Source organism: Tasmannia lanceolata, unplaced genomic scaffold, assembly GCF_043159265.1.
Source record: "Tasmannia lanceolata isolate RefF3 unplaced genomic scaffold, GAP_Taslan_0.1 ptg000004l, whole genome shotgun sequence".
Classification (NCBI taxonomy): Eukaryota; Viridiplantae; Streptophyta; class Magnoliopsida; order Canellales; family Winteraceae; genus Tasmannia; species Tasmannia lanceolata.
In genome coordinates, this window is record NW_027518681.1 from 11,496,275 (window position 1) to 11,523,727 (window position 27,453).

A 27,453-nucleotide genomic window follows, 5' to 3' on the forward strand; every position below is an offset into this window, starting at 1 on the left:
TTTCTGTTTTATTTGTCTTCTAACTTCTAAGAGCTTTTTGGGACCTGTAATAACCACTTCACAAATATTTAAATTAATAAAAAACGAGATGAGTTAGTGCAATTATCAAAATAGGGTAGTGTCGATATTGACTGTCTTCTTTTTATCAATTCTATTTGTTTCTACTTTCTCTTGTTTTACTGGTGGTTAAAAAAGAACGGTTATATCTAGTTATTAGGAAGAGAAGAGCAGGGGTAATAAATGCATAAACCATTGAAGTAATGAAGGTAATGGGAAAGAGGGTTTGCTTTTAATTGAGTTGCAGAGAGGGTTGGTGGAGAGAAAAAGGGTTGTTGAGACTGTTTTATTTTTGTTGTTTTCATCCGGGCTTTTATGGGTTTTTGATGTGATTCTAGGGTTTTATTTTATTTTGAATGGGAAGAAGAATCTAGGGTTGTCTTGATGGAATCCATGGATCTGGGTCGTTCTGGATTTGGGTTATACCTGTGAAGGTTCTAATTAGGGTTTTTTTTTTCAAAATTTGCGTTCTGGGTCTCTGAAGGAATTGGGTTTGGGTATTTTTGAACCTTTCTGTGTTTTTTAGTGTGGGTTTTTATTTATTGAGTGGTGGTGTCCTGAATCACACTTGTCTTGGAGTTTTGGTTCTTTGATGGGATTGGGTTTGGTGGTCGAGGCTTAGATTTGAATTGAATCAGTGGTTTTTGCCTCTGTGTTGAGGCTAAAGTTTCTTTGATCTGGTTAAAGGTTTGTCTGGAATCAGGTTCCTATTTTTTTTTCCTTTTCCTTTTTCTTTCTTTTGGATGGGGTCTTTGATCTTGCAAAAGTTCTGGGCATTATATTGAATCTCTGGTTTGTGGGTTTGAATGTTTTTGCATAAAGTAATGGTTTCTCAATTCAGCTAAAGCTGGGAATGTTGCTGAATCTCTCCAGTTTCCCCCTCTTCTGGACTAGTTAGGGTTTGAACTTGAGATTCTCTTTCTTTCTGGAGTAGTTTGGGTTTGAAGTTTGAACTTGAGATTCTCTTTCTTTCTGGAATAGTTAGGTTTTGGGCTTCATCTCTGGTAATTGGCTATTAGATAGACTAAACGCGGGGTTTCGATGAGTTTTAATGGATTCTCTTTTCTGGGTTGTGTCAAATTGAGGAGCGTTCATGCATCTGTCATTAGGGTTTGAGCTTCATCTGTGGTAATTGGCTATTAGATGGACTAAACCCGGGATTTCGGTGAGTTTTGGAGGGTTAATTTTTTCTGGGTTGTGTCACATTGAGGAGCATTCATGCATCTGTCACTATGGAAGCCTATATCTCACTGTGCTGCCCTAATCATGGACAAGAAAAACAAAAGAAAAGATGGGTCTGGTTTGACAGAGGAAGGCAAGAGAAAGCCCTCAATCCTCAGACAATTGCAAGAAAGCAAGCTGAGAGAGGCACTTGAAGAAGCATCTGAAGATGGGTCTCTTGTTAAATCCCAAGACATGGATTCTGAGTCCTTTTCCAATGCGGACGCAAGCTTTGGGCGGTCGAGATCGCTCGCCAGACTTCACGCCCAAAGGGAATTCCTCCGTGCGACTGCACTTGCCGCGGAACGAACTTTCGATAGCGATGACTCCATCCCCGACCTCCGAGAATCGTTCTCAAAGTTTCTTACAATGTACCCAAAATTCCAAACATCTGAACAGATTGACCAGCTTAGATCTGATGAGTATGGACACCTCTCAGACATGGTTGCCAAGGTATGTCTTGATTACTGTGGTTTTGGGCTTTTCTCTTACTTGCAAAGTATTCAGTATTGGGATTCATCTTCTTTTAGCTTGTCTGAGATAACTGCAAATTTGAGCAATCATGCTCTCTATGGTGGTGCTGAGAGAGGTACTGTTGAACATGATATAAAAACTAGGATAATGGACTATTTGAACATCCCTGAGAATGAGTATGGTCTTGTTTTCACTGTCAGTAGAGGTTCTGCTTTTAAATTGCTTGCGGAATCCTACCCTTTCCAAACAAATAAAAAATTGTTAACCATGTTTGATTACGAGAGTCAGTCGGTGAATTGGATGGCTCAGAGTGCTAAAGAGAAGGGTGCTAAGATTTATAGCGCTTGGTTCAAATGGCCAACGCTGAGACTCTGTTCTACCGATCTGAGAAAGCAGATTTCGAGTAAGAAGAGAAGGAAGAAAGATTCTGCCGTTGGGCTTTTTGTGTTCCCTGTTCAGTCTAGAGTTACAGGGGCTAAGTATTCATATCAATGGATGGCGCTGGCGCAGCAAAATAATTGGCATGTTCTGCTTGATGCTGGATCTTTGGGTCCAAAAGATATGGACTCGCTCGGGTTGTCGCTTTTTAGACCTGATTTTATAATCACGTCGTTTTACCGAGTGTTTGGGTTTGACCCCACTGGGTTTGGATGCCTCCTCATCAAAAAATCCGTCATGGGAAGCTTGCAAAACCAGAATGGATGTACTGGGTCTGGAATGGTGAGGATCGTTCCCGTCTTTCCACAGTATCTTAGTGACTCCGTGGACGATCTGGGTGGATTGGCTGGAATCGAAGATGAGGGGATTGGCGGTAACGATGAAATAACCCCGGAAACTCGCCAAGGTTCACAGTTGCCTGCTTTCTCTGGTGTGTTCACATCATCTCAGGTGAGGGATGTCTTTGATAGTGAGATGGACCAGGATAATAGCTCAGATAGGGATGGGGCGAGCACCATCTTTGAAGAAACAGAGAGCATTATGGTTGGGGAGGTCATGAAGAGCCCAGTTTTCAGTGAAGATGAATCATCAGACAATTCATTCTGGATTGATTTAGGTCAGAGTCCATTTGGGTCTGACAACTCTGGCCAATTGAACAGACCAAAATTGGGCTCACCACCATCATGGTTTACCGGCAAGAAAAACCTTAAGTCCCCAAATCTAGCATCAAAAATGTCTAGGAGCCCAATATATGATGACAGTCGAACAAACCTCGGATCGAATGAAGATCATGTGTTGTCATTTGATGCTGCCGTCTTATCTGTCTCGCAGGAACTAGACCGTGTGAAGGAAGTCTCTGAAGAGGAACTATACACAGAAACAGACCCCGATCCTCTACACAGTGTAAATGATCTAGATTACGAATATGTTAGAGAAATCCAAGAAGAACCTGAGATCAGAGAGGAAGTAAATCTGAATGGGGCTAAGTTGAGTAAATCTGTTCGGCATGGTAGCCTTGGGAATGGCTCGACATCCGAAATATGCCAAGAAAGTGCTATAAGGAGGGAGACTGAAGGTGAATTTAGATTGCTAGAAAGGAGAGAAGGGAACAGATTTTGCGGGGGTAGACTTTTTGGTGTTGAAGAAAATGACCGGGTTGCAAGCATGGGACGGAGAGTCTCTTTTAGCATGGAGGACAACTCTAGAGAAAATCTGAGCCATAATGCCGAGGTTGCAGAAGTGTCGGCTACTACACTAGGTGATGATGATGGCATTAGTGACGAAGATGATGGTGATGCAGAAGAGTGGAACAGAAGAGAACCCGAAATAATCTGCCGGCATCTTGATCATGTGAACATGATGGGTCTCAACAAAACCACCCTTAGACTCCGTTATCTAATCAATTGGTTGGTGACCTCGTTGCTGCAACTACGGTTACCAAGTCCAGATGGACGGACGGGATTTCCTCTCGTTCACATCTACGGTCCAAAGATCAAATACGAAAGGGGTGCAGCTGTTGCTTTCAATGTAAAGGACAGTAGTGGAACAGTAATTAATCCAGAAATTGTTCAAAAACTTGCCGAGAAAAATGGTATATCTCTTGGGATCGGTTTCCTTAGCCATATTCGGATAATGGAGAACCAGAAACAGCTTCACGGAGCATTAGATTCAGATGACACGTCCTTATGTAGACCGATATCGAACGGGCGCCATGACAGTAAAAATGCAATAGTCCGAGTTGAGGTTGTTACTGCATCTCTCGGCTTTCTCACAAACTTTGAAGATGTTTATAAGATGTGGGCATTTGTGGCCAAATTTCTAAATCCAGCCTTTGTTGAAGATGATGGATTATCGACTGTCCCAGAGGCCTCGGATGCTTAAGATTGATGGTCAGGTTTGCACGTTTTTACATCAAATCTGAAGGGAGATCCTGCCACCTTTGCACCCGCAATATACGAACGGTCACCATTGGTGGCAATCTTTGGGGAATGCGAATTTCAGAGCAGTGGTAATTGATACAGAGGGTGTAAGGTACTATTTTTTTATGTTTTCTGTATCTTTGGATTCTTCCTTGATACCTTTTCTATCTGGGCAGGGTGATAGTTGTTGATTCTGCGGTTGAATTTGTTAATTCTTGTTTTATTTCCTTGGCATGTATTTTTTTTGGTTCATGTAGAGTTTGCTTTAAAAATGTGTATCACTCAAAGCACCATATGGGACTCTTTAATCAGATGCTGTTTGACGAAGTAAAAATTAAATGAGCTGAAAACCAGTTCCGCTATTTTTCAAACTGATTTTGTTCAGTTATAACCACGTAGTTTCATTTTTTGTGTCCTTTCTATATATCCATCTATAGTTTGGATTGCACTATCAGGAATTCAATAGTGTTGTGTGTATAGTCTGGATTTTACTATCAGGAATTTGATAGTGTTGTGTGTGTGTGCGCGCGCACGCGCATGTGTGTGTGATCGAATCACCTATTAATAGTCCTTTCCTTTCTAATACTTGCTAATCTGTCTACCATCTCATTTGCAGATTTGTAATTGTTTTGCTTCTTTTCTTTCTTTCTTTCTTTTTTCATTTTGAATGGCAATTGTTTTGCATCTTTGATTTAATCTTGTTGCAAAGATCTAAAATCTCCACAATTATCCCTGCTAGTCTCCAAGGTCTCGTCAATTTTCTGGTCACCAAATAGATCATTTTTTTGAGTCTCCCTTAATGATGAAAAATCTTTAAACCGCAAACGAACAAGATTAATATAGGCCATTCTCTGATGTAGAGTGGGGTGCAGAAGCCAATTCCAATATCATTCTGGCAACCTGTCTATGGTTGAATCAAGCTTTTTGAGTTGCATGATCGGGGTTGAACCAGGAACCTTGGAAATGAGGACTTGCGGAAAATAGGCCATTCGTGGTGCAAAGCTTGCGACATTTGCTAGATTCAGTTTCGTTGAATGCATGCTGCCAACATGGGCAAAGAAATAGGCTTCTCAATATCGGCTAAAATACCATAACTCAAAAGTGTGCCTTGAAGATGTGAAGTCCTACTATGCAAAATGTTATTGTTTTAAATCAGTCAAGGCAGCTCAATCTTCATGTCATGCTCAGTATCTCTTTTTGATCTTTCAACACATGATCTATTACACTAAGGTCAGGGACTCTTCCCATGGAATGTGTCTCGAAACGAAGAGTGCGCTGCGTCACAACAGCCCTCCCTACCGTCTCTCACTTGGGAGTTGGGACTTCTCCCCCGGGTAAGATACTGCGTTAAACAACAATGTCATGCTCTGTTTAGGGCGATTCAGAAGAGTTCTGTTTTGTGAAGTTCCCTTTTTGTTTCCCTACTTTTCTGAAAAATTGGTTTTTGTAAGATAATTAGATCTATCCATAATTTTATGTTTCCATAGCTATGACAAAATCTTTGTTTTCGTATGGCAGGTTTGGTTGGTTGATCTTTAGATAAAGATTGCTAACCTGCCATGGAGGATTCCGACTTTGTTTTTGTCAGGTTCCATGTGATTTAGACCACTTTGACTTGGGTACCCTGTTTTGGAGGATAAATATAGTTAGATTGATGGCCTGTTGATTTATGAACTACTGAAAATTTTAAATATGTATATTTAAATTTTTTTTTCTTTCAATAAAGATAAAGTTTGGAAAACATATAGACCTTTCGGAATTAATCCTTTAATTAATTGATCTTGGACTCTCCCTCATAACCCAATCTATATAAAATGTAAGAGACTATACAATCATGTCATTTTCCTATGCATGAAATGCTATTGAAGTCGGACAGATCATATTTGTATGATAGCTTGGAAGATGCTACACTAAGTAGGTTTCTTTTTAAATGCCTAAACTAATTGAAAGTCTTAGCCATTGCCGCATTTGCCAATAAAAAACCCAGGTGAACTTTCATGAAATGAGGCGGGTGTTTTGCAGCTGCTTATGCAGAAGCTGTTTAAACAGATAAGATTAATCTTTGAGTATTATTTATCTCCATCAACTTTGTGATATAATGGGGAATAAACAATAGAAAGAATCAGTGTTATAGGGCGACCTCTGATGGATAATTTACCACTAAATTGGTTGAAAAAACGAAAAAAATGCCAATTTTAGCACTGTGTGATGATCTTATCTGTAGTCAATGACTTCTTTTTACTTTACTTTTTTTCTTTTTCTCTAATGGGCCATGCCCATTAACACTTGTTTGCCATGAATACTTTTGAGGGGAGCATGGTTTCCATCTACTTTCTAGTTTCTGATATGGGATGCTCATCTCAGCAGGTGCTCGAGTATGTCTTTTTTTCTCTTTAGTACTTGTGTAGGGGAATTCAACCCCAACCTGGTTATGGTTAAAACTGAAAACCAAACTTTGAGAAAATAGGAAGCATATTTTTCTTCTTTTGGAATTTGCTAGCATCCATCGCAGTAGGCACTTTGCAGATTGCCTGTTGCATGTCATAGAAGCCACCTAATGAATGAAGACAAAATCTGCTGAAAAGTGAGCCCATGTGGCTGCTTTGAAATGCAACAGGCCATCTGCGAAATGCCTTATGCGATGGACACTAGCAATGAAATATCCAAGGCTTTACTAATCAGGAAAAAAAACAGCTTGACATGGTTATTGGTGTATTTGGGGTCATTCTTTTTCATTTTACAATGAGGATGGTAGGGAGAGACTTTTTATCAGTATTTACCCTATTTTATTGATAATTATAGTTGTTTTTCTATATCTATAGTATGAATAATGGAAAACTCTGGGTGGCCTGAGGTTATTTAAAACCTTATAAATTAAGCTTCTATAACTATTTAGTATCTTATACATGTATATTTGTGTATAAATATTATTCGCCATGCAAATTTCTTTATACCTATTACATTATTAAGCTCGGGCTAACTGTCACAAAGCACATTTTTCATGACTGTCTATACTGGCTAAGTTAAATAATCTCACTTTCTGAATAGAAAATCATTGGTCCAGACTTCGGACTTGAGCCTAAGTCAAAGACTTATAAGTTGGGATTTGCTAGGAATCATCGCAGAAAGGCATTTCACGGCTAGCTGTTGCATGTGAGAAGAGCCACATAGCCTCACTTTCCAACAGATTGTCTTATTCATCTGAGGTGACTGCTCTCACATGCAACAAGCCAGCTGCGAAATGCCTCACTGCAAAGGTCCCTAGAAAATCCCTTAATAAGTTACTGTTTAATAATATTTGCCCAATCTCAATATTTTTGTATATTAATGAAAAGAAAATTTGCTAAGACCCTGTACAATTTGAATTTAAGAATTGATTTTGCGTCGAACTGATTATTGAACTCAAAATTTAACGCAATTTTATGCGAGGATTACTACTTAGGGTCAATTTATTTTGGATTTAGAGAATTGATTTTGAGTGAAAAGTTAAATTATTGGATTCAGACTTAATGCAGTTTAGAGCTCAATCATAAGTTTTGGACTCAAAATCAATTCTCAAAATAAAATAATTCTTAGTGTCTCCTTGAGAGCATCATTATTGGGTAGTCTTTGTTTAATTGAAAGAGATGTTTTACATTTTTATATTGAGAAGACCCTTAGCCCACACCACACAATGGGATGACCCCTTAACCTTATAACATGTCTTAGTCAGTACCATCCCACTAATCCCTAAGGTATTAGCTTAGACAGGTTCTACTTCTACTCTTCTACCTAATATGCAAAATGATATTGATAAAATCTTCATGATTGAGAATTCAGATAATATTTCTCTTTTTATAAACACACAAAGAATAAGGCTGCCAATATAAAAAACAATGCTATGGGAATATCAGGACCCATAAATAATAAATGCCTCTCAAAAGCCCCTTTCCCCAAACTTTCTAATCTGTATATTCCTTTATAGTCACTAATGGAGGTGTCCCTACCAACAATTTTATTTCAACACTCTGTCTAAAGTCTAAGCACCTTTCCTATCAAGCTCTACTTTTTACCCTTCATCTGCTGGGTATAAAACACCATTTGATTAAGAGTGCTGCTATGGAGACCGAGAGTGGAACCGAGACTATAACCTAACAAATCCCCAAATGCCACATGGCATGGGAGGGGTAGTTTTGCCATTTTTAGACTCCAATCTCTGGTGGGGCCTGTCAGATGAATGGACCAACCTACAAGTACTTACAGGATACACTGATACAGACCAACATATATTTCTCATAACGAGTTTTTATACGGTGAAAGCCCTTATAGTCCCTTATTTTTCAAAAAGTCATTTCCATAGGATGATCCTAGTCCTCTGATCTATGAAGCCTCATAGATCAGAGGACTAGGATCATCCTATGGAAATGATATTGACGGTTTGGATCATCCTATCATGTGGTCCGTACAGTACTTTTTGGAAAAATAAGGGACTATAAGGGCTTGCACCATATAAAATCTCACACATACATAAATATACTAACACAGTCACATAAAACCTTTCCATCTCTCAGTGGGGTTGCTGGTGAATAGTGTTGTGTTGACCAAAACAATGCTGGAAAATCTGTTGGTGACTTTGTGCCCTCAAAAGCAGACTCAGTGGTCGGTAATGACAGTGAATGTTGAGATATATGTGCTCCAAGATGATGCATGTGCCCATTACAGTCATTTAATATTGATACATTAATGAAAGCACCTCCAAAGTGTATGCCATCATCATCATCATCATCATCATCAAATGCCACTGAGTATAGAAGAACCCATAAAAAAGAAAGACCTAATAGCCTTAATAATGACCAAAAAAATCTATAATATATATATATATATATATATATATATATATATATATATATATATATATAGAGAGAGAGAGAGAGAGAGAGAGAGAGAGAGAGATTATTCATGCTTTTCTTGTGTTCAAGGGCAACAGAAAAAGAATAAAGAGAAAAGAACAAAATATTGTGGTGAGCAGCCTAGAAATCCATCATCTTGATAAGGAAAGCAATCTCTAGTGCTGATTCCTTAACCTGCAAATACTTGTTTTCTTCCACTATATCTGTTGTTAAATTAAGAAGGATTGGACGTTGTGGGTCATAAATAGAGCATTCGCGGACCCTTGCAACCCATTTTGCAGCTTCCCACACTCCAAACCTGAAATATCAAAGTAAGATGGTAATAGATTTAGTCGTCTCATCGTCAACTGCATATATGGGTAAGCAGGAGAAAAATTGGCGAGTAATGAGAATCGGGGAAACGAAAGGGTAAAGATCGGTCAAGAACAATCGACCTAGATAATTAAACTTTCCACATTAGAAGGATTTTCTGGGAAAATAGGATAAAAATAGTGCAGAGAGATTCTCATAATACAGAAAAAACAATGCGAACAGGGTAAACTTAATTGTTGAAGACAAAGCGGGGAAGATAAGTAGGAGTAACAAAAAAACATTAGTATAACACGAAGTCAGCACCCAACTTACTGGGCCAAAACCAAATCCCCAACTTACAAAGTCCTCATAAAGGGCCATTCTTGAAAAGTAAATAAAAATGCCATATAAACATTATTCACGTTTTCATTACATAGAGCCCACCAAGACCTACTAAACGTTGCACAAAAATTAAATAAGAATCACATAAGGTTTCCATAAATCATAATGATCAAATCTGCCAATTTTTGTGACACAAGGAGCTCTGTAAGGCACATTATTGATGTTAGCGTGATGTTTCCATCACCTTTGGGCCTACCTTTGGATCTTGGCTTGTTCATGAAATGGGACCGTGTTCTTCTCTAGAACCATCTTTGTTGAATTATGGGCTTGTTCATAAACTTTGATTTGCATCAATTCCCCCTGGGTTTGAGAAAACTCGCCCTTGAGTTTTCATCTTCAAGTACCAACATCTTATGGGAGTCAATTTTTGCTAGAAAACCATGAACCTTTGATTACAGGCTTATTCTTCAAATTTCACCTTTTCATTCATGCTAATCAAACATCTCCAAAAACATGTAACCAATGATGTTGTTAATCTCTCAAGGTTGCAACGACAAAGCATATCAACCACTTTTGTAATCGCTTAAGCAGTGATGTTGCTAATCTCTTAAGGTTGCAATGCCCAAGCATTACTATGAAGTTATTGATCATGAATTTACATTCAAGCTTTACTTAGCTACCCAATAGTAAAAAGTTACTTTTCTTGTTCACGTCTTTCCAACCATATGAAATGTCTCCCATCATTCTTGAAAAAAAGCTCAAATATTTCAAATTTATTTACCAATTTTCACGATCACTCTTCTATGCTTGAAAAATCAAAATTGATGGTAAAAATTAATGATGATATTCATGGTAAAAATTAATGATGATTGAATATCATCATTAATTTGAGAAAGTGTTGGGTTGGGAATTAATGATGATTGAATATCACCCTTGTTACCCAATGTATGCTCAATTATTCTCAATTATTCTCAATTATTTACTTTCTTCCACAATCTTTTGCAAATCAAGAAGACTAGAACCCTTCCAAGATTTAGACATAGAATATTACATCATTCGAAAAGGTGTGATTTTTTTCCATCCTTCACAGAAGAATGTGCTTTTCTTCCTCCCTTGAGTTGGATCCGATCATATTGTCATGGTCTCTAACAACATGTGACATGCAAACATTGGGAATACATCACACCACACTTCCTCTTTGTGCTTGTACGAAGCAATGATTTGTAACAAGTACCTCACCTCCTTCTATGATCCATTATATCTTGCATGGTCGGTGATGTTTTTCTTCTCTCAATTGTAGTTTGTCCGCCATCTCCCTTAAGACGATATATATTCAATAATAAAATTACACTGTTTCCCTTCAGCGATACACCTTGTTCAGAAGATATTACATCCCTGTCACACCTCTTCGACGATGACCTTTATAGGAGATGATAGTGTCTTTTGAATAAAATAAACAAATACTCTCCACTTTAATCTTTGGTAAGAGAATTATCTCATCTAGGATGACCGGGTAGATAAAATTCTAAGCGCAATTTATCTTGGAAATTGGGTATTCCTACATTTATGTCAAGGTCCTCAAGGCAGCTGTTGTCCTTAAACAAATCTATTGTGCAGATGTCTTGTATTCTAGCAAGGATACATCACACTGGAGAACTAATGTGTATGACACACACGCGGGTCGAGCTAAAGGAAGAAAAGAGAGTAGTAACATTAATATACAAGCCACATACTAGGGTCACGGGTGGGATAGTTTTCATGGGCATTTCTTAGCTAAAGGAAGAGTGCTTATAACCCTAATCGACATAATGAAACTCTCTTCTCCTGTGGACATAGGCACACAATCGAACCATGTAAATCTTGTGATTTGTTTCCTTGTGTTTTGTATTTCTTGCATCTCATCTTGTTGTTGGCTGCACATCGAGTTTGATCATGTATTGAGAGATTAGAGATCTTTAGCTTTTCAACAAAATTGATCATCACCAGTTCAAAAAAAATCGATCATCAGCATAATGTCGTCTTTGATGTCTATTTTCATGATCTCCACCTTGAACTTCACATGTTGGAACCCCATGTCGATGAAATAGGTTGATGTCCTCCACCATTCAACTCCTCATAATGATCATCATCGCTCTTCGGTTTCCCCCAACTTGGTGAGTCTACAACTAAAATTGAGTCAATCTAGCCTTGTGCCACCTTTTGGAGAATTTGCTCCAATCAATCAATCCTTTCATTTGGTTCAAAAGCTTTTGATGGGGACATTGACCATGGAAAGGGATTCAAGGTCTACAAGCGTCGAAAAAGCCACTTTTGATGATGGGGATGATCGTGATCGTTGATGATGATGGAGATGATCTTGATATGAGCGTGGATCATAGCATATGGTGTTTATGCTAGTATTCCACCATGAGTGGGACGTTTCTTTTTATTTTTTTATTATTATTGTTTTATTTCATTAAGTTGCACGTTATTTAATTGCTATTACTGGATGGTAATTAATGGTATTAGAGTTGTGATAGATTAGGAAACATATTACTTAGTGGTTAAGTATTCACTTAAATGTGTTGGCCTACTTAGAGTGGGATATTCACGCGTGAATTCTCTCCTCATATATGTATTTGACGTTTTTTTTTTTGGGGAATAGAATACAATTGCTTATCGTATATTGCCGTGGATAGCTTTCTCTCTCTCTCTGCAGGTTCGGAACCGACCCTTCTACCTTCCCTACTTCCTCTCTTCTACTTCTTTCTCATCTCTCGAATCAACTAGAATCAAAGGTAAGATCGAAATCCTTCAACAAACAGTACTTTCTTAGTCCAACTGATTGAAACCCCAATTCGTATGCTCTTTTTGCCTTTAAATTTAAGCCCTAGCTTTAAGGAACCATTGTTTAACCTTATCTAATCCTAGATAGCCATTACTGATTTCAGTTTTGCATACAATATCAGACTATTCTTTTGGACCATTAATCTGACCTAGTTCTCTAAAATTTTTATAGACTGCTGAATTTGTTCTTTGCCAAGCATCATTGAATACTATTGGTTTCCTAATTAGTTCTTTGCCAAGCACCATTAAGTGAGAAACTATAAAAACGGATGTAATAGAACTATCAAGTGATAATATCCATAGGGATTGGAAATCAATTTTCTAAAAGCTCATCATCAAAACAAGGCCACTGGCGCCCTCCACTGGTGAACTTTACAATGCTCAACTTCAATCAAAGTTCACAAGGATACCCCAGGCCGGCAATTGTGGAGGGTGTTAAAAATCCCAACATGGCAACCCAAAGCATATGTGAAGTTTTACCATAGCACATCTTATTTCATTCTGAAATTGGCAGTTCGAGGATCATGATATAGCATGTGAACCTACACCCAGGAAAGGGGAAAAGTCGCACAGTTCTCGTGGTACAGTCATTTAAAATCAGGGCATAATCCTATTTAATACAGGCCTTGAATGTAAACAAATAAATAAATAAGTTATGACCAAAAGAAACAGACAATTAATTGAAAATGTTCAGATTATCCTCTTCCCAGCTAGCAGCTATGACTAATGTAAAGGGGTGAAAACTTGAAATTTAGAAGCCAGAAGAAATGCAGGTTTTGATAATAATAATACAACTACAACCATCCATATCTGTGGTGTGTGGAAAGGTAAGAGTAAAAACTATCATGGAAATTCATGAAATAAGGATCTAGAATAATACTACCTTGTATTAAAAGACGATGTCACTAAGACTGCTGGATAAAGAACATCCTTCTGAATATTATCATAAGGGGAATATTTTCGTATAGCCTGAAAATCTTCAACATCCTCAGGATATCCAAACTCTTCATAGTCAATGGGTGTAAGTGGTAAAACAGGATAGAGGAGAGTGTTGCAAGCATCTAAGAAGGGAACCTGCAACAGAAATAAAAGATGGAATTTTATGAGCAAGGGAAAAAGAACAGGAAAGAACCAGCAGAAAATATAAACAACATTTCCCAAAAAGTGACTAAAGCATTCATAACTGTTACTATTAATAGAATTTCCAAACTGTTACAGCTTTGAATAGCGTAATTCTTAGAAATGTCGAGAAAATGAGACAAGCAACATACATCATATTTAATGTCGATATTTCGTAGCTCTAATTTATATAAGTAGGATCCAATATCCATCAGCCATGGCCCATGACACACCAAGAATACTACTAATTCTAGGCTAATAAAAGCGACGAGTAACACACATCATGCATACCTTCAACACGGCGGCACGAAATAAATCTGTACGAGAATTAATGGCTGAAGCAACCAAAAGTCCACCAGCACTGTATCCCCAACAAGCAAGCTTGTTTTCTTGCACAATTCTCTTCTCAATTAGAAATTCAGCACAGGAAATATAATCATTGATGGAATTATGCTTCTTTGTGCCCCTGCCATCATGATGCCATCTTTTGCCCCTGCCCCCTCCGCCTCTAAAAGCACACCACCAACCATAATAATTAGGCACCACCTTGATGCAATATAACATGAACATAAGCTCACATGAAATTATATGCAAGATGAGAACTTTAAGTGAGATATGATGCCAATATGATCTTGGGAGCAAAGGTTTCAATTGTCGGTTGTATGGACTTTTGTCCCCATGGAAGTGGAAGTACTCCGTGGAAGTCCACAGAAATTTTGTAAAAATTATGAAAGTTTATGGGAAGTCTATGAAAACAATGGAAATTTAAGATGAAACTTTGAAAATGATAGAATAAGCACAAATACACACCTAGAAATCATAATATAAGTAAGACAACTATCCATAATGATTTAGCAAGATCAAACACCTAGTAACATGTGTTGCTTCGCATATCTGTAACAAAAAGGTTCATTCTAAACATATATGTGACGTATTTTGAAAGTTAATGACTATGTCATTTCTATTACGGAAGTCGACACATATGCAAAATCAGCACATGTCGGTGGAAGTTTAAAACCACAACAAAGACATTAGTTAACAATGAATGATCACTGACAGAAAATCGACACTTAACCTTCCAAAATAACTATCAGTCGGGCTATATTTATGATCAGGCTTCTACATTTAAGCCATGCGTGATAGCCACAATCGGGAACAGGGTCTTCAATTTATTATGGAAATGGTAGGAAACAGGATGCTCAAAACGGATTGGATGGTTGGACCAGGTGAAGCTTTAACACCACTAAATTGACAACCAAATCCTCCACATGGGCCATTTCTGATTGAATGATCAGATCAATTTGCATTTGTCCATTAAATGTGTCGATTGGCCATTTTTCCTTTTAGTACCCATTTGTAGGAAACTGATTGGATGGTTGGATCTCCTGATCAGTCAGATTTTGGATCATGGCCCACCAACAGTGGACCCTTAATAGATGGCTGGTTCCAGAACTAATAAGAAACAAAAATGCAACGATCAACATAAGCCTTAACGGAAAAAACTTCAAAAGGTCAACCAAATTGTACAAACCTAACATCAGCAAATGCGAGCACCCAACCCCGATCAAGCAGGCTTTTTAACTCACTGCGCCACCGCTTGTCCAACAACTCACCATAAGCCCCATGCCCATGAAGTAACCCTGGATTTTGACCCTCTTGCTTGGTTTTGCGTGAGTATACAACAGTCAAAGGAACCAGAACCTCATCTTTTGAAGGAACATCATAATGCTCGCAAGCATAAAATTCAGAAAGGTCATTCCACGAGCCATCTACCACGTCAACATCAGTCGCACTGACAAAACTATTTGTGCATGGTGAGTTTTTCATACGGGTGGAAGTAGGAGAAGCTGACCCATACAAAGTCCTTGTCCTTTCATGTAAAACATTTTGTTGTTGCACAATAAGCCACTTGCCATTTGATAAGTCATAGTCAACCACAGCATCCGGCATCTGTAGAAAACTGTAAGAACTCAGACTATACATGGAGAAAAAACAGCATCTACTTTGAATAAAAAATCTAAAAAAAAAATACCAAGGAAACTTGTAAACAATTATTAAAAGCAACAGTTTGAAGCTTTAAAAGAAATACGTAAGTCATGTGATTTTTTTTCTTCTTTTTCTGCTACACGTATCCACATGTGCGGGCTTCAAACCCACAATCTTCTGTTTGTAACACAAAGCACCTTCCAACTGAGAAAATATTAAAAAACTGGAAGAAACTCAGGGTGTGGGCCATTTAGTCAGACCAGGTGAACCTTCTGTCGTAGAAATGAGTGGAGCATAGATTGAACCCCAGATTAACACACTCATTTTGCATTACTAAAAGGGGAAAACACTCTTATGAAACATATTCACGTAAATAGGAAGCATACAAATAATAAAACCATTATTTCCTTTCTCCGGAGCAAACAATCTGGATTATAAATTGATCAATGTGGTCCTCGCCTGTTTGTGAGGGACAAGTGTTTTCATTTTTGTTTGATAAGCATTTCCTTCAAAGTCTATAACAATAGAGTTCAGGTTCTGTCTATACAGAGTATGCACTACAGCCACAGGTTCTGTCTGTGAGGAGTATGCACTACAGCCACCAGTAGGGTTTGGGAACATCACGAAGGATTACAAATGGAGAAAGTTGGTGAGTGACCTGTGCTTAGAACTTCTTACTTTAGTGTCAATCAAGAGAATGCCTTTAGCAGATAATAATCACACTAAATTTCACCTAACATAGTGTATTATTAAAGATTGTCTAGTAATCCATGGTTTGTATATATTTGGATTCGTGCTCTGCATAGCAGATTCAAAAAGAAACTGAATCTCTGTGGGCATTAAAAAATTAGTGTCCATATTAAATTACAAAATTGCACTTCAAATCCCTAAGTGGGCCATACATCCCTAAAACAAGGGATCTGAATGTAAACGGTCCCACTTGAGCCCAAATGGGAGACCCACTAAGTGGCAAGCCCGAGGGCCACCAATTCAAGTACAACTCACCACTACTGAACCTAAAACAAAGAGGTAGTGGGCCCACAACCACACCCACCGCTATGCAAAGTGGTTGTGGGTAGTTATTGCTTCGAAATGTAGTATATAAACACATTTCCTCTCTTTTCAGGGGAGAGCAAAAAAAGGTAAGCAAGGAGAGAGCACAAGAAGGAAAAGCAAAGCAAGGAAAAGAAGAAGCAAAAAGGATCCAGGAGAAAACAAATCAAGAAAAGAAAAACTCTCCGCCCAACCAAGCAATCGAGTACTTGAAGAAATTCTCCACGAAGATCAAGCCACCAAACAAAGGCCCTTCATTGGAGTAAATCAAAACATCTTCACAACCGATAAAGTGCAAAGCCCGGAGTCAAGTTCTCACATCTTCAAACATCGAATAACGAGAATCACGCTGCGAAAACCCTCGTCTTCAACACACCGAACACACCGATCGTTGTCTTCACAATTTGATCGTTAATTAGAGGATTGTAGAAAGTTGTACCATTTTCTTTCAATTACAAATTCCTTTGTAATTTGTCCCCAAATTTTCGTGCTAGTGAATTTACGCGAAATTTGCTGTCGACAATCTCTAAACCCTATGTTTTTATTCTAATTATTTGAAATCGGTGCACGCATATGTGATGGCATAAATTTTGTGTGGTGAGGGTGTTACGGTTTTCTCCGACAGAATTACTGATGAAATGGCTATTTATGTGGAAAACAAGCAATCCACAAATTCTACAAAAGAAAATTACCACCAATGACCAAAAAACCACAGGTGAGTCGAGCAGATAGAACGTGTTGGATTTCCAAGAACTAAGTTTTATAGATTTTTCTGGAAAACAGAGATAAAATTTTGATTATGACATATAAGCATGGTTTTAAATTTCGGTTTCGATTAAAATTTCGGACTTATCCGAAACCGAAATTTCAGCCGAAATCCCTAAAATTTGGGCAAAATTTGGTATCACCAATCGAAATCCCGTTTTTTTAGGACGAAATTTTGATCGAGCAAAATTTCGGTAATTTCGTTCGAAATTCTTTAACGCAATAAAAAAGTATTATTTTATTAAAAGCTTCGACGAAATTTGGTAAATTTCAGGAGTTTCGGTTTCGGTACCATTTCGTTCCGTTCCTCGAAATTTAAAACCATGCATATAAGTAGAATTGCAAGTTAAATGTCATGTAATTACTCATGGAATGGATATTTACGGGGTGAGCAAGCAATCAGAGACAAACTTACTAAGAGAACTATCATGAATGATTCACATACCACAGGTGAGGATATTATAAAGCGCATGGTAGAGGAGTAGTAGTCGTAATTGGGGCCAGATGATATTTGACAAACGTGATTTGGAAGAGGTAGGGAATATGGATTAAAAGCATTGAGAAGCATCGCCCCCTGCCAAAAAAATCCAAGAAAATAAGATGATTAATGTTGATGGCTTTTAATAAAGCCACTATTAACATTAAATGCGTTGCAATAAGAACAAACAAAACCACAAAACCAAGAAAATGGAAATATAAGCCAGCTTTGATATGAAAGACCCGATTATTTCAATCCAAATTCAGAAGACAAGTCCGAAGGATATGAAGGGCCAGCACACATGTTTTCTGGGACTAAAGTAAACCAACAACCACAAAAGACGCTCCAAGTCAAACCTCTATGTAATTCAAGCACGATAATAGTTCACCATCATAACCATAATTCATACATGACACTTAAAATAGCAGCGACCAACAGGATGGAATGCAGATTTTATGTAGGGATCTAAAGAGCTATAAAACATATCAAAATTATAAAAAAGAAATAATGAGGGAACAACAGCCCTTTAAATCACTGATGCCATTGAAACAGAGAGATCCCACAAGAAAGCTTCCAAAGAATAAATAATCAAGTCCGTGCAATGCATACAAATGTCTGGAAACCTGTAAATACCATGAACAAATCAGCATAAGGAAAATTAACAAGAATCATTCAGTGCTGTGGAAGAAGTCATGGAACTCTGGATATGACACCATGAGTGCCAGTTTGCAAAAAGATAAAATGGTGCCAAACCAACTCATTCTTTTTATGCAGATTGAGAAAAGTACTTTGTTTTCTCTCGACAAAAACTTGGAAAATTTTGTTCCATCATGAGAATACAATATAAGCAACAGCCACACTCTACAACCCTACGAAGAAGCGGCAATCGCATAGAAAAGGATCGAGCAAGAATATGGGTTGCTGCATCCTAAATGCATCCCATGGGAAAATGGTCCGTGGCAACAAGACTGCCGATGGAAAAAGGAGGGTCTAGAACCCACCTGATGTGAGGAAAACCCCATTATATGATCAACCAAATTTATATTGAGTAATGTGACATTTGTTTCTAACACCGGGCATCTGATGCCCAATTCCAAATAATATTGTAGCCTAGGGAAAGAGATGATGTCTCAATGTTATTGACATCTAGAATCCAACAGCAATCCTAAGAAACTAGCAACACATCACAAATACAAGTGTCGAAAACCATCCACCACATAATGGTGCCTGCGGGTGCCTGCCAGATGGTAAAGAGATAATAGGTCTCAATGTTATTGACATCAGCTAGGCTACAATCGTCTCAATGTTGTTGTCATCAGCTAGGTTGCAATCAAATGGTTCATGGCTGTCCCGAACTGCATTATACCTCAACTAGTATCAACTGTGGATCATGACCATGGAAAGGGACATGCAATCAATTCCAATACAAACATGACCTTCATCAGCATTGCCCCCTCCTGTCGCCTCTAAGCCTTCTTGCTAAAGCCCATTTTCATCCTCAACTTTCTCCTCATGCATTTTGACATTGTCCAGTTAAAATGTGCACGAATAAACTGTCACCTTTATAACAAGTCTCCGCTTGGATATGTAGTTGATGCAAAAATGGTATTGATTAACCCAATCGGGGTTGGCACGTCAGCTGGCGCGTGGGTTTGCTCCCCATAGACGCAAGTTCGAATCTCCCTGGGCCTACCCAATGCACGTGGTTTACGAGTGATTGTGTGCATCTGTAGGGATTAGTCCTGCACTAAATGGGGTAGGGATACCCTATGTCATAAAAAAAAGGTTTTGATTGATGAGGAAAAAATTCGACAACTCCTTCAGTAAGATGATGCTTCAGCAGTGTGCTGGGTTTTCTCGCCGTTCTGGATTTCCTTCTTTTCCAACTTTTGTTTCTACTGTTCATGGGAGAGGGATATTTGTACATCTCCCCCCCCCTCCCCCCCCCCCCCCCCCAACTTTCATATTACGACGTTTTCATCCATTATGTGAGTCTCCAACATTCATGTGTTATGTTTACAAAAACATAATGTATAGTGATCTACATGAACAATATAACACCTTTAACTATTATTTTTCTAATTAACTTGTTACGTATAGTGATTTACAAAAGTGAATCCCACAGATCCATTGCATCATCTGCCACACATAAAATCATGAATATGGGCTGTTCAAGAAAAGTGATAAGATTCTATCCAGCGACAAAGGTTGTCACTGCTCATTCGACGTGGTTTCCGATTGAGGCCAAATGGCCACACAATATAACAATATCAACTTGCAGTTGGAAGAAATTACAAATCCATTGTCTGTATTAACCGATAATGTTGCATCAAAAGGTCACACTTGATTGGGGCTTGGGGATCATAAACAGCTTGCAAAGAATATTCCATCTCACAGTGTAAACTCAAGAAGGTATATAAATGCATGATATGAATGCATAAACAAAAATGCCAACTTACCTTCTCTTCCATGGGCAACGGCAGAACCAATGAGCAAATTCTGAGTTTTTGACCTTCCCTCAAAATAAGCACCAAGTGTGTGTCACAGAAATCGACATCCTCAATACTTATATCAGGGTCATCAAGAAATACATTCTACAAAGGATAGGGTAAGAAACAAACTAATCACAAAACCATAGGTTAAGAAACAAACAAAATAGAGACATATTTCAAATAATGATACCAATTAAGTAGTAACTGAGCAAAAGAGCTCATAGGAGAACACTCATAAATGCATGTCAAAAAGAGTAGCAACCATGTTTAAGGAGCTATAAGGAATTATATCACATAGATAAAGACGTGCTTTAAGTTGCACAAAAGATAAAAGAGAACAGGATTCAAACAATTTCATGGATACAGGGAACAACTTTTCCTCATTTTTTTCTTGTTTCGGATGGGCGTTGTAATGGTTTCTGGTTGTGCTGTATAGCATTGCACTGTTGGGACGTCTTGTCCCCATTGTTGTAATTCGATTACAGCTATAAATAAATTTGTTATCTTTCAGAAAGGCAACACTATGAAAGAGTGAATGGTAGCCTGTCTTCTCCAAAGAAAGTTTTGATTTTCAGGTGAATTTTTCCCTTTTAATGAAGTCACATCCATGAGGAGACGATAATTTGGACGGGCTTGCCAACAATGGAGCATTTTTTCCAGGTATGCATGCTTAGGTTCTATTTTGATGTGGTTGTCACAAATTTTTCTTTGTTAATTTGCATTCCATTTCCCTAAATATATTCGATTCTTAATGTGAGTGTTGTTCTCTCCTCTGCATCTATATCGGTACAATCAACGTGAAAGGGAATACAATACAAAGCAGAGTAAGAAAATCACATGATAAACTATACAGAATTGGAATATGAATGTCTTACTACAACTTGGTCATTGAGGTTCTAAATGAACACGACTAACAGCCGAACCTCCCAAATTCTCGAACCAGAAGTTTCAACTGGACAACGGAGCAGATAATGGGAATCAACTTCTGCGCCCCCTCTTACAGCATCTGTAAATAGATAAAGATATCCCCGATGATGCTCAACTATGCAGTGAGCTTGAGATCCACATTCCCATACTAATTTCATGCCAGACAAGGGATTGGCAGCGTTAATCAAGAACACCTACAAAATAATAAGCATTGGTTGGGACTAGAAAAGACGGCGAAACAACTTGCAACCACAAAGCATCTCAATTCAAGTGATACCTTCGAAAAAGCATTCGAGAATGTATGTACAGTAACAAACCGGAAATCCTTGCTGTTCCGAATATTAACATAAACAGTCTCATCTGATTCATCCAGAATCAAAACATCATCTTTACCAGATCCAATCATGCTACAGAAGATCCTAAGACAAATAAATACTCAATTACGGTCATCTATAACAAAAGAGGGAAATAAGTAACCTTGTTCGAACGGTTAAAATTCAAATATACCAACCGATATGGTCTCTTATTGGCATCCGTCACAGTGTAGAGCAATGCCTTCCCATCCATCGCCCATGCCAAATTCGCGACGTGGTCAGCTTGAGGCTTGCCACACAGAGACCCACTAGTCAAATCCCGCACAGATAGAGTAAAGAAGTCTTTATCCTTATTATACATTGTGTATGCAAGAAAACAGTGATTCGGTGACACTTCCGATAGTTCTTCATAAGCATAACCTGTAAATTGAATAAACTGGAGGGATAAGTAACTATTTTAAGAGTGTGTACGATATTAGTACACCTAAATTTCAGCTTGGGTGTAATCCGGGCCTCTTTATGTTGCAGTTTATATGTCAAATGCAACCTAGAAAGGCACAGACAGCACCGAAATTGACCTTTGTGGTTTACCTCTAGATGCATCCCCCAAATTGTGGATGCCTTCAAGGAGATATTCAACCTCATCAATGGTCATTCATGATAAATGCATAGGTGCATGAAAGCCTCTCACAATTGCAAGTTTACACTTGGTGTTTTATCTTGAATATTTTTCCTTTCTTTGCTTTTCTGTTATTTGAATTGTTGAGCAACTAGGACTCGTTCGATGTCAGGTCTATCATTCAGGGGTTGTACAGAGGCCATTAGGAGAAGAAGAAGCATAAAAAATGAAAGTGAATAGGCATTCTATCCCAACAAAATTTTGAACTTGTGCTGTTGTGTGGAGTCGTCCCCCTGGACGACGGATTTGCTTTACATTGTTTGCTTTTCTTCTTCCTTGTTCATAAGAGTTTTCTTTTAGCATGTCCATCAGTTCGCTAACAATGATGAGTATAAGCTATCCTGTTGTGGGGTTCCTAAAGCCTCATGGAGGTAAGGAATCACAGTCCCTCCTTGAAGGACCAAGGGTTATTTTTGCTTTACCAGTTGTGTACCATCCCTTCCTGGCTTTTTTTTTAATGGTTTCATCCTGGCTTATTAATCACTGTATTTTGGTTCTCTTGATTTGCTGACCGCCTAATGTGGTTGAAGGAGATCAAAGAAGATCTAATTCTACCATGTATCTCATCAAGAAATGCAGCAAATCTCCACAGTGCCTTATGAGGGCCTGTAAGCCACCTAATGACATTTAGAGAATCTCCTTCAACGACCACCTTATTTAGATCTTCATTATGTAGCACCTTAAACCCGTGGTGAATGGCACGTACTTCCGCCTCATTAGCATCGGCCACCCCTATTGGACCACTAAATGCCCATAGTACTACCCCTTCTTTGTTTCTCAATAATCCTCCAATACGGGCCCTGGGTTCCCCATACTTGAACCATCAAAATTAAGTTTAAGAGTCCCTTGAGTAGGGGGAGACCTAGCATGAATGACTTTGGGTTCATTGTTAGACGCACAGCATATCTCTTTCCACGCATGCCACAGATCAAGGTGTATTGGATCCCTGGAAACGATGAGAAATAACCAGAGCTTTCAAGGAAGGAGACCGGATAACTTTCGTATCCGGAACGACAGGTGGGAGCTGCAGATATCAAGGAAAGAAACCACTACATGCCGTGAGGCAGCAGCTCTGATACCATGTGAAACAACCAATTACTCCAAAAGCTTAGGCCCTGTTCGTTTCAGATTGTGACAACTGATGGTGAGGGCCCCAACAGATTATTGCCCAAAAATTAAAACGAACAGGGCCTTAAACTATTAGAGTTGATGTTATTTAATCATTTATACTTCAACAGTTCAACACCATTCACAAAAAAATAAAGAGTTTTGCAAACAAGTGCCCTTAGGACAGTCATTAAGAAGGATTATCTAAATGCTCTTGGCAACATCATTTTACACATTTCTTGATAAAAACAAAAGCAGTAAAAGTCTCAATAAAAATGTGTAAAATGATGTTTCCAAGACCCAAAAATATATATATCTTCAACAACATCGAAAATGAATCAAATAAAAGATAATCAGCATTACCTCCAAATCGCTCAGCTTCTTGATTATAATCAAGAAGCTTCTGCTCAATCCGCTTCCCAGACATATAATCAAAACCCGCCGAAGGCGCACTATAAGAAATAAACTCCTGATTCAAACTCGCCGACCTCCGGCATAGCACCGGAAACTGCTTTCCTTCTTCCATCCTCCGATAATACAACCTACAACAATCAATCAATCAGGAATCAATTCATTTTCGGGTAAGGAAATGATATTAACACTCCCTATTTCAAAATCTTACCATGGGCCCCACCGGAGGGGAGGCGTAGAGAGTACAGAGGCCATTCGACCGGCCATTTCTGACTGGAGTTTTTGCCGGAGGCGGTCGGAATTTAACATTATGGCTTCTGTGTATTTTTCTTCTTGTTCCATGTAGACGTCCATGTGGCGCATGGCTACTTTGTTAGTGAGGTCGGACATCCAACTGTAGGGATCGTGCCATGAATATCCATGGAAGGTGAATGGTGTGGGTTTTAATGGGGGTTTTGGTGGGGTCGGTAGTGGTTGGGGTTTCGGAGTTTTTGAGTGGGCGAATCGGGTTAATACTGAGAATAGGGGGTTGGGATGGTGTCTGTAGCGTTTTGTAGGCGTGGTTGTAGGGAAGAAACGCATTTTTGGAGATGAAGAGAGAGATTTGTTTCTCTGTTTTTGTTCTAAAACCCTGAGAGGAGGTGTGGGTTCTGTTTTTATTTGTTCTAAAACCCTGAGAAGGTGCGCTATCTGATTCTGATTTCGATTCCGCATGAATCAGATTCTGTTTCCTACTCAAAAAATGTATTCTGATTCAGCCCCAGGCGGACTGGAATTTTTATTAGTATTTTATATAAATGAGATATGATAGAATGAAGGGCGCCCTTTGGAAAAATCAGCTTCAAGGCGTCCCTATTGGTTGATTTATTCAAAGTGTGGGGCCCAAAAAAGTGGAAGGTGCCTAAAAAGTGGAAACCATGTGGCTGAGAGCCACCGTCTACAATGAGGTGCCTTCTTTGCCTATGTGATGATGCTGTTTCTTTTAAGTGAAACCAACAAACAATGATTTTTTGGGGTACTTTGGGTGTTTTAAATTCGTTGCTAGCTTGATTAGATATTCCATGTTGAACATATGCTCACTTTTGTTCTCATGTTTATTTCATTGATAAATAGTGAGATGATCATATGGTCACTGTTAGACCGAAAATCGGTAACAGGTACGACAGTGACGTAAGAGCTGAGCTGGATGACCCGAGGAGCTGAGTCCTGAGGGACTGGAGTGAGGGAGCTGAGTTTGGCTAGAGTGAAGTGATGAAACTGTGTTCTGCACAGAAGCAAACGATTATCTCATGTTTGAACGATTATCTCATGTTTGTTTCATTGAGAAATAGTGACACGATCTTTGTTCGACCAAGCAACATGCGACATTCAATATAGGATTTGAAACGATTATCTCATCTGGACTTAATGGTGGTTTGAATGATCAAGATTAATACATAATTGTGATTTCACATTTCCTGCTAGTTTGTGTGCTCAGTCTAATAGGATTTCGGATGTGATCAGTGAGTAAAGTTGCAATTCAATTGTATTATGGGGCATTAAACTTGAAAGGTGACAAACAAATTCCACCCATAGTCCAAACTATCTTTAGAGGCTATTTGATTGCAGGATATATTGTCTTGGCTAAGAAGAACCTTCCCAAAAGAAGTGCATACACACTTGCCTTATAACAGTAACCTGCTAGTTGTAAATGTTTATAGTCAACCCAAACTGGGTGAGAAGGATTATTGGCAATCAGATACTAAGGTGAAAGCCCATTCACTTAATAATTTTAGATCATAGCTGTTGTTACTCCATCGCGTTACTAATTCTAGATTGCAGCTATTGTATATTTCTCTCATATTTATTTATTCTTACCAAGTATCCTAATCTGGTAAGGAAACTTACTCGTTTGTAATCTCTGCTTCTATTATATAAAAAAATCATCCTCTTCCCTTTATTCTTTGATTTAGAGAAAGCCCATTCAAGTTTTGCATTCAGAGCTCTGTTTCTACAGATATCAGTATCATTATCCTGAACCTACAAAGAGGGAAATGGCTTCCTTATCTTCACCCTCATCCAATATCCCGTGCCCTTTCCTAACTTTCAGATTTTGCATCAATTAATTTCTCCTTCGGTAACTATTTAGCGTGGGAAGATTAGATTCTTTCTCTCATTGAGAGTCAAGATCTGACATGGTTGATTGTTGGACAGAGCAAACCTCCAAAAGAAATTGAAGAGAAGGGTGATAATGATGTTATTGTGAAACCAGATTTTCAGATTTGGAAGAAAACTGAAACTGTTCAAGAATTGGATCGTCGGGGTAATCTTAGAAAGTTTCTATCATTGTTGTATTGAAAATTACACCAGGTGGAGTCTGGCAGTGCCTTGAAAACACATTTGCTTCAGGAACAATAGGGGCCAATAAACTGAAGGAGGACTGATGCAGTAGCGTTCTCTTGACACTTCACATCAGCCCTAGATTGCTTGTTCGTCTAGGTTTAGCTAGTTTCCTTCATTCCTAGCATGTATGTGTAGCGTGGTTATTTTGCACTTTTCTTGTCCTTTTTAGTCATTTTAGCATAAGTAGGGGTATTTTTGGTTTTTTACCTTGTATGGGCTGCTTATATAAGGCCCTTCCTTTTCATTTGTAATTAGTTTGGCTTGATTTTAGAATGTCGAAATTCTCTTTTGGAGAGATTTTGGGGAGAGGATTTTCCCTCCTCTTTTATTTCTCTTGTTCTTTCTTAGGATTTGAAATTGTAGATTAGAGTACTAATCTTTTTTCCTAAATCTTCCATTTTCTTGTTGAACGCAAGAACCCTATCCTGACTATTCCACGCTTGATTTCATCCCCTGCGTCCGTCACTTGTGGTGAACAATCAAGAATCGAATATTTCCTTCAAAGATCGATCTAATTTATGAAGAATCCGAAGGCACTTCCTCAGCCACCGTCATGAAAGTGGTATCAGAAGATTCGATTATCATATATGTGCATGCAAGTAAGGGTCTTGATTCCTAGCTGGAATTCCAAGTAGAGAACTATTTCTACTCTGAAAGTTCCAAAGCTGCAAGGAAAACACCAGTCTCCAATTCGATCTGTGATTGTATCAATTCTTTTCCTCTAAAAGTCTTCGTCAATCATCTCATATGCCTACATTCTAAGCAAATGAGCATTTCTCCCTGCTCTGATCTGTGATACAGTGAATCATAATACTTGCATGTTCCAGGTTTGACAAAATGCATGTGAAGGACATTTGTAATTTGAACTCTTGAAAATTCCTGACACTTGGGGCTTGTGGATACCCTCTGCATAGTGAGATTTAAGCTCCGAGAAACTCATTTCACTCCCTGTTCTTTTGATTTTTCATGTAATCTGACCACTCTTCTTATAGATTTGAAGGTCCTTAGTCCTCACAAAATAACCAACATCTGATTGCCAAGTCTTGGGTAAGATTGAGCTCAGAATTATTTAAAACATAGGTAATTGTTTTGAACTAACCATGATCTTCATATTTGTTGGTCCAGCTTCTGTCCAAGTCCATTTAGACCCTTAATCCACTTGGTTACGGTTCCTTCACAAGCAATTATTCCATATCTTGAAGCTAGCCTACACAAATACCTCTATTATTGGAATTCTTGTGTGAACCTTATAACTTCAAGTAAATTTAGGAATGGTGGTTGTT

General features: G+C 38.4%; 2 protein-coding genes across 3 annotated transcripts; one reads left to right on the top strand and one right to left on the bottom strand.

The window, feature by feature from the left end:
* The first annotated feature begins 244 nt into the window (after positions 1–244).
* On the top strand, positions 245–5,852 carry LOC143875481 (uncharacterized). Of its 2 annotated transcripts, XM_077377045.1 has the most exons (3): positions 245–4,221; positions 4,970–5,443; positions 5,628–5,852. In XM_077377045.1, exon 1 carries the CDS (start codon positions 1,276–1,278, stop codon positions 4,069–4,071), a length of 2,796 nt encoding a protein of 931 aa, XP_077233160.1. In that variant the 5' UTR covers positions 245–1,275; the 3' UTR covers positions 4,072–4,221; positions 4,970–5,443; positions 5,628–5,852. The 2 variants fall into 2 exon arrangements, with proteins under 2 accessions (XP_077233160.1, XP_077233159.1); XM_077377044.1 differs by lacking the exon at positions 5,628–5,852 and having other exon boundaries at positions 4,970–5,607.
* A 3,179-nt stretch (positions 5,853–9,031) lies between these two features.
* On the bottom strand, positions 9,032–24,452 carry LOC143875853 (Prolyl oligopeptidase family protein). Its single transcript, XM_077377442.1, has 11 exons — positions 24,000–24,452; positions 23,741–23,919; positions 21,789–22,011; positions 21,555–21,696; positions 21,274–21,471; positions 20,318–20,452; positions 17,826–17,954; positions 15,108–15,526; positions 13,868–14,084; positions 13,341–13,531; positions 9,032–9,296 (listed from the first exon to the last, which is right to left on the bottom strand). The coding sequence occupies exons 1-11, from the start codon at positions 24,368–24,370 to the stop codon at positions 9,119–9,121; spliced, it is 2,382 nt and encodes a 793-aa protein (XP_077233557.1). The 5' UTR covers positions 24,371–24,452; the 3' UTR covers positions 9,032–9,118.
* Positions 24,453–27,453: the final 3,001 nt, after the last annotated feature.

Bases quoted from the DNA above. Each gene is read 5' to 3' on its own strand.
- LOC143875853 (XM_077377442.1), bottom strand. From the start codon at position 24,370: ATGCGTTTCTTCCCTACAACCACGCCTACAAAACGCTACAGACACCAT. The intron at 21,472-21,554 runs GTATCACTTGAA...ATTATTTTGTAG, and splicing joins TCTCGAATGCTTTTTCGAAG to GTGTTCTTGATTAACGCTGC. The intron at 15,527-17,825 runs GTATGTGAATCA...AGTTTTCTACAG, and splicing joins TTATAATATCCTCACCTGTG to ATGCCGGATGCTGTGGTTGA.
- LOC143875481 (XM_077377045.1), top strand. From the start codon at position 1,276: ATGCATCTGTCACTATGGAAGCCTATATCTCACTGTGCTGCCCTAATC.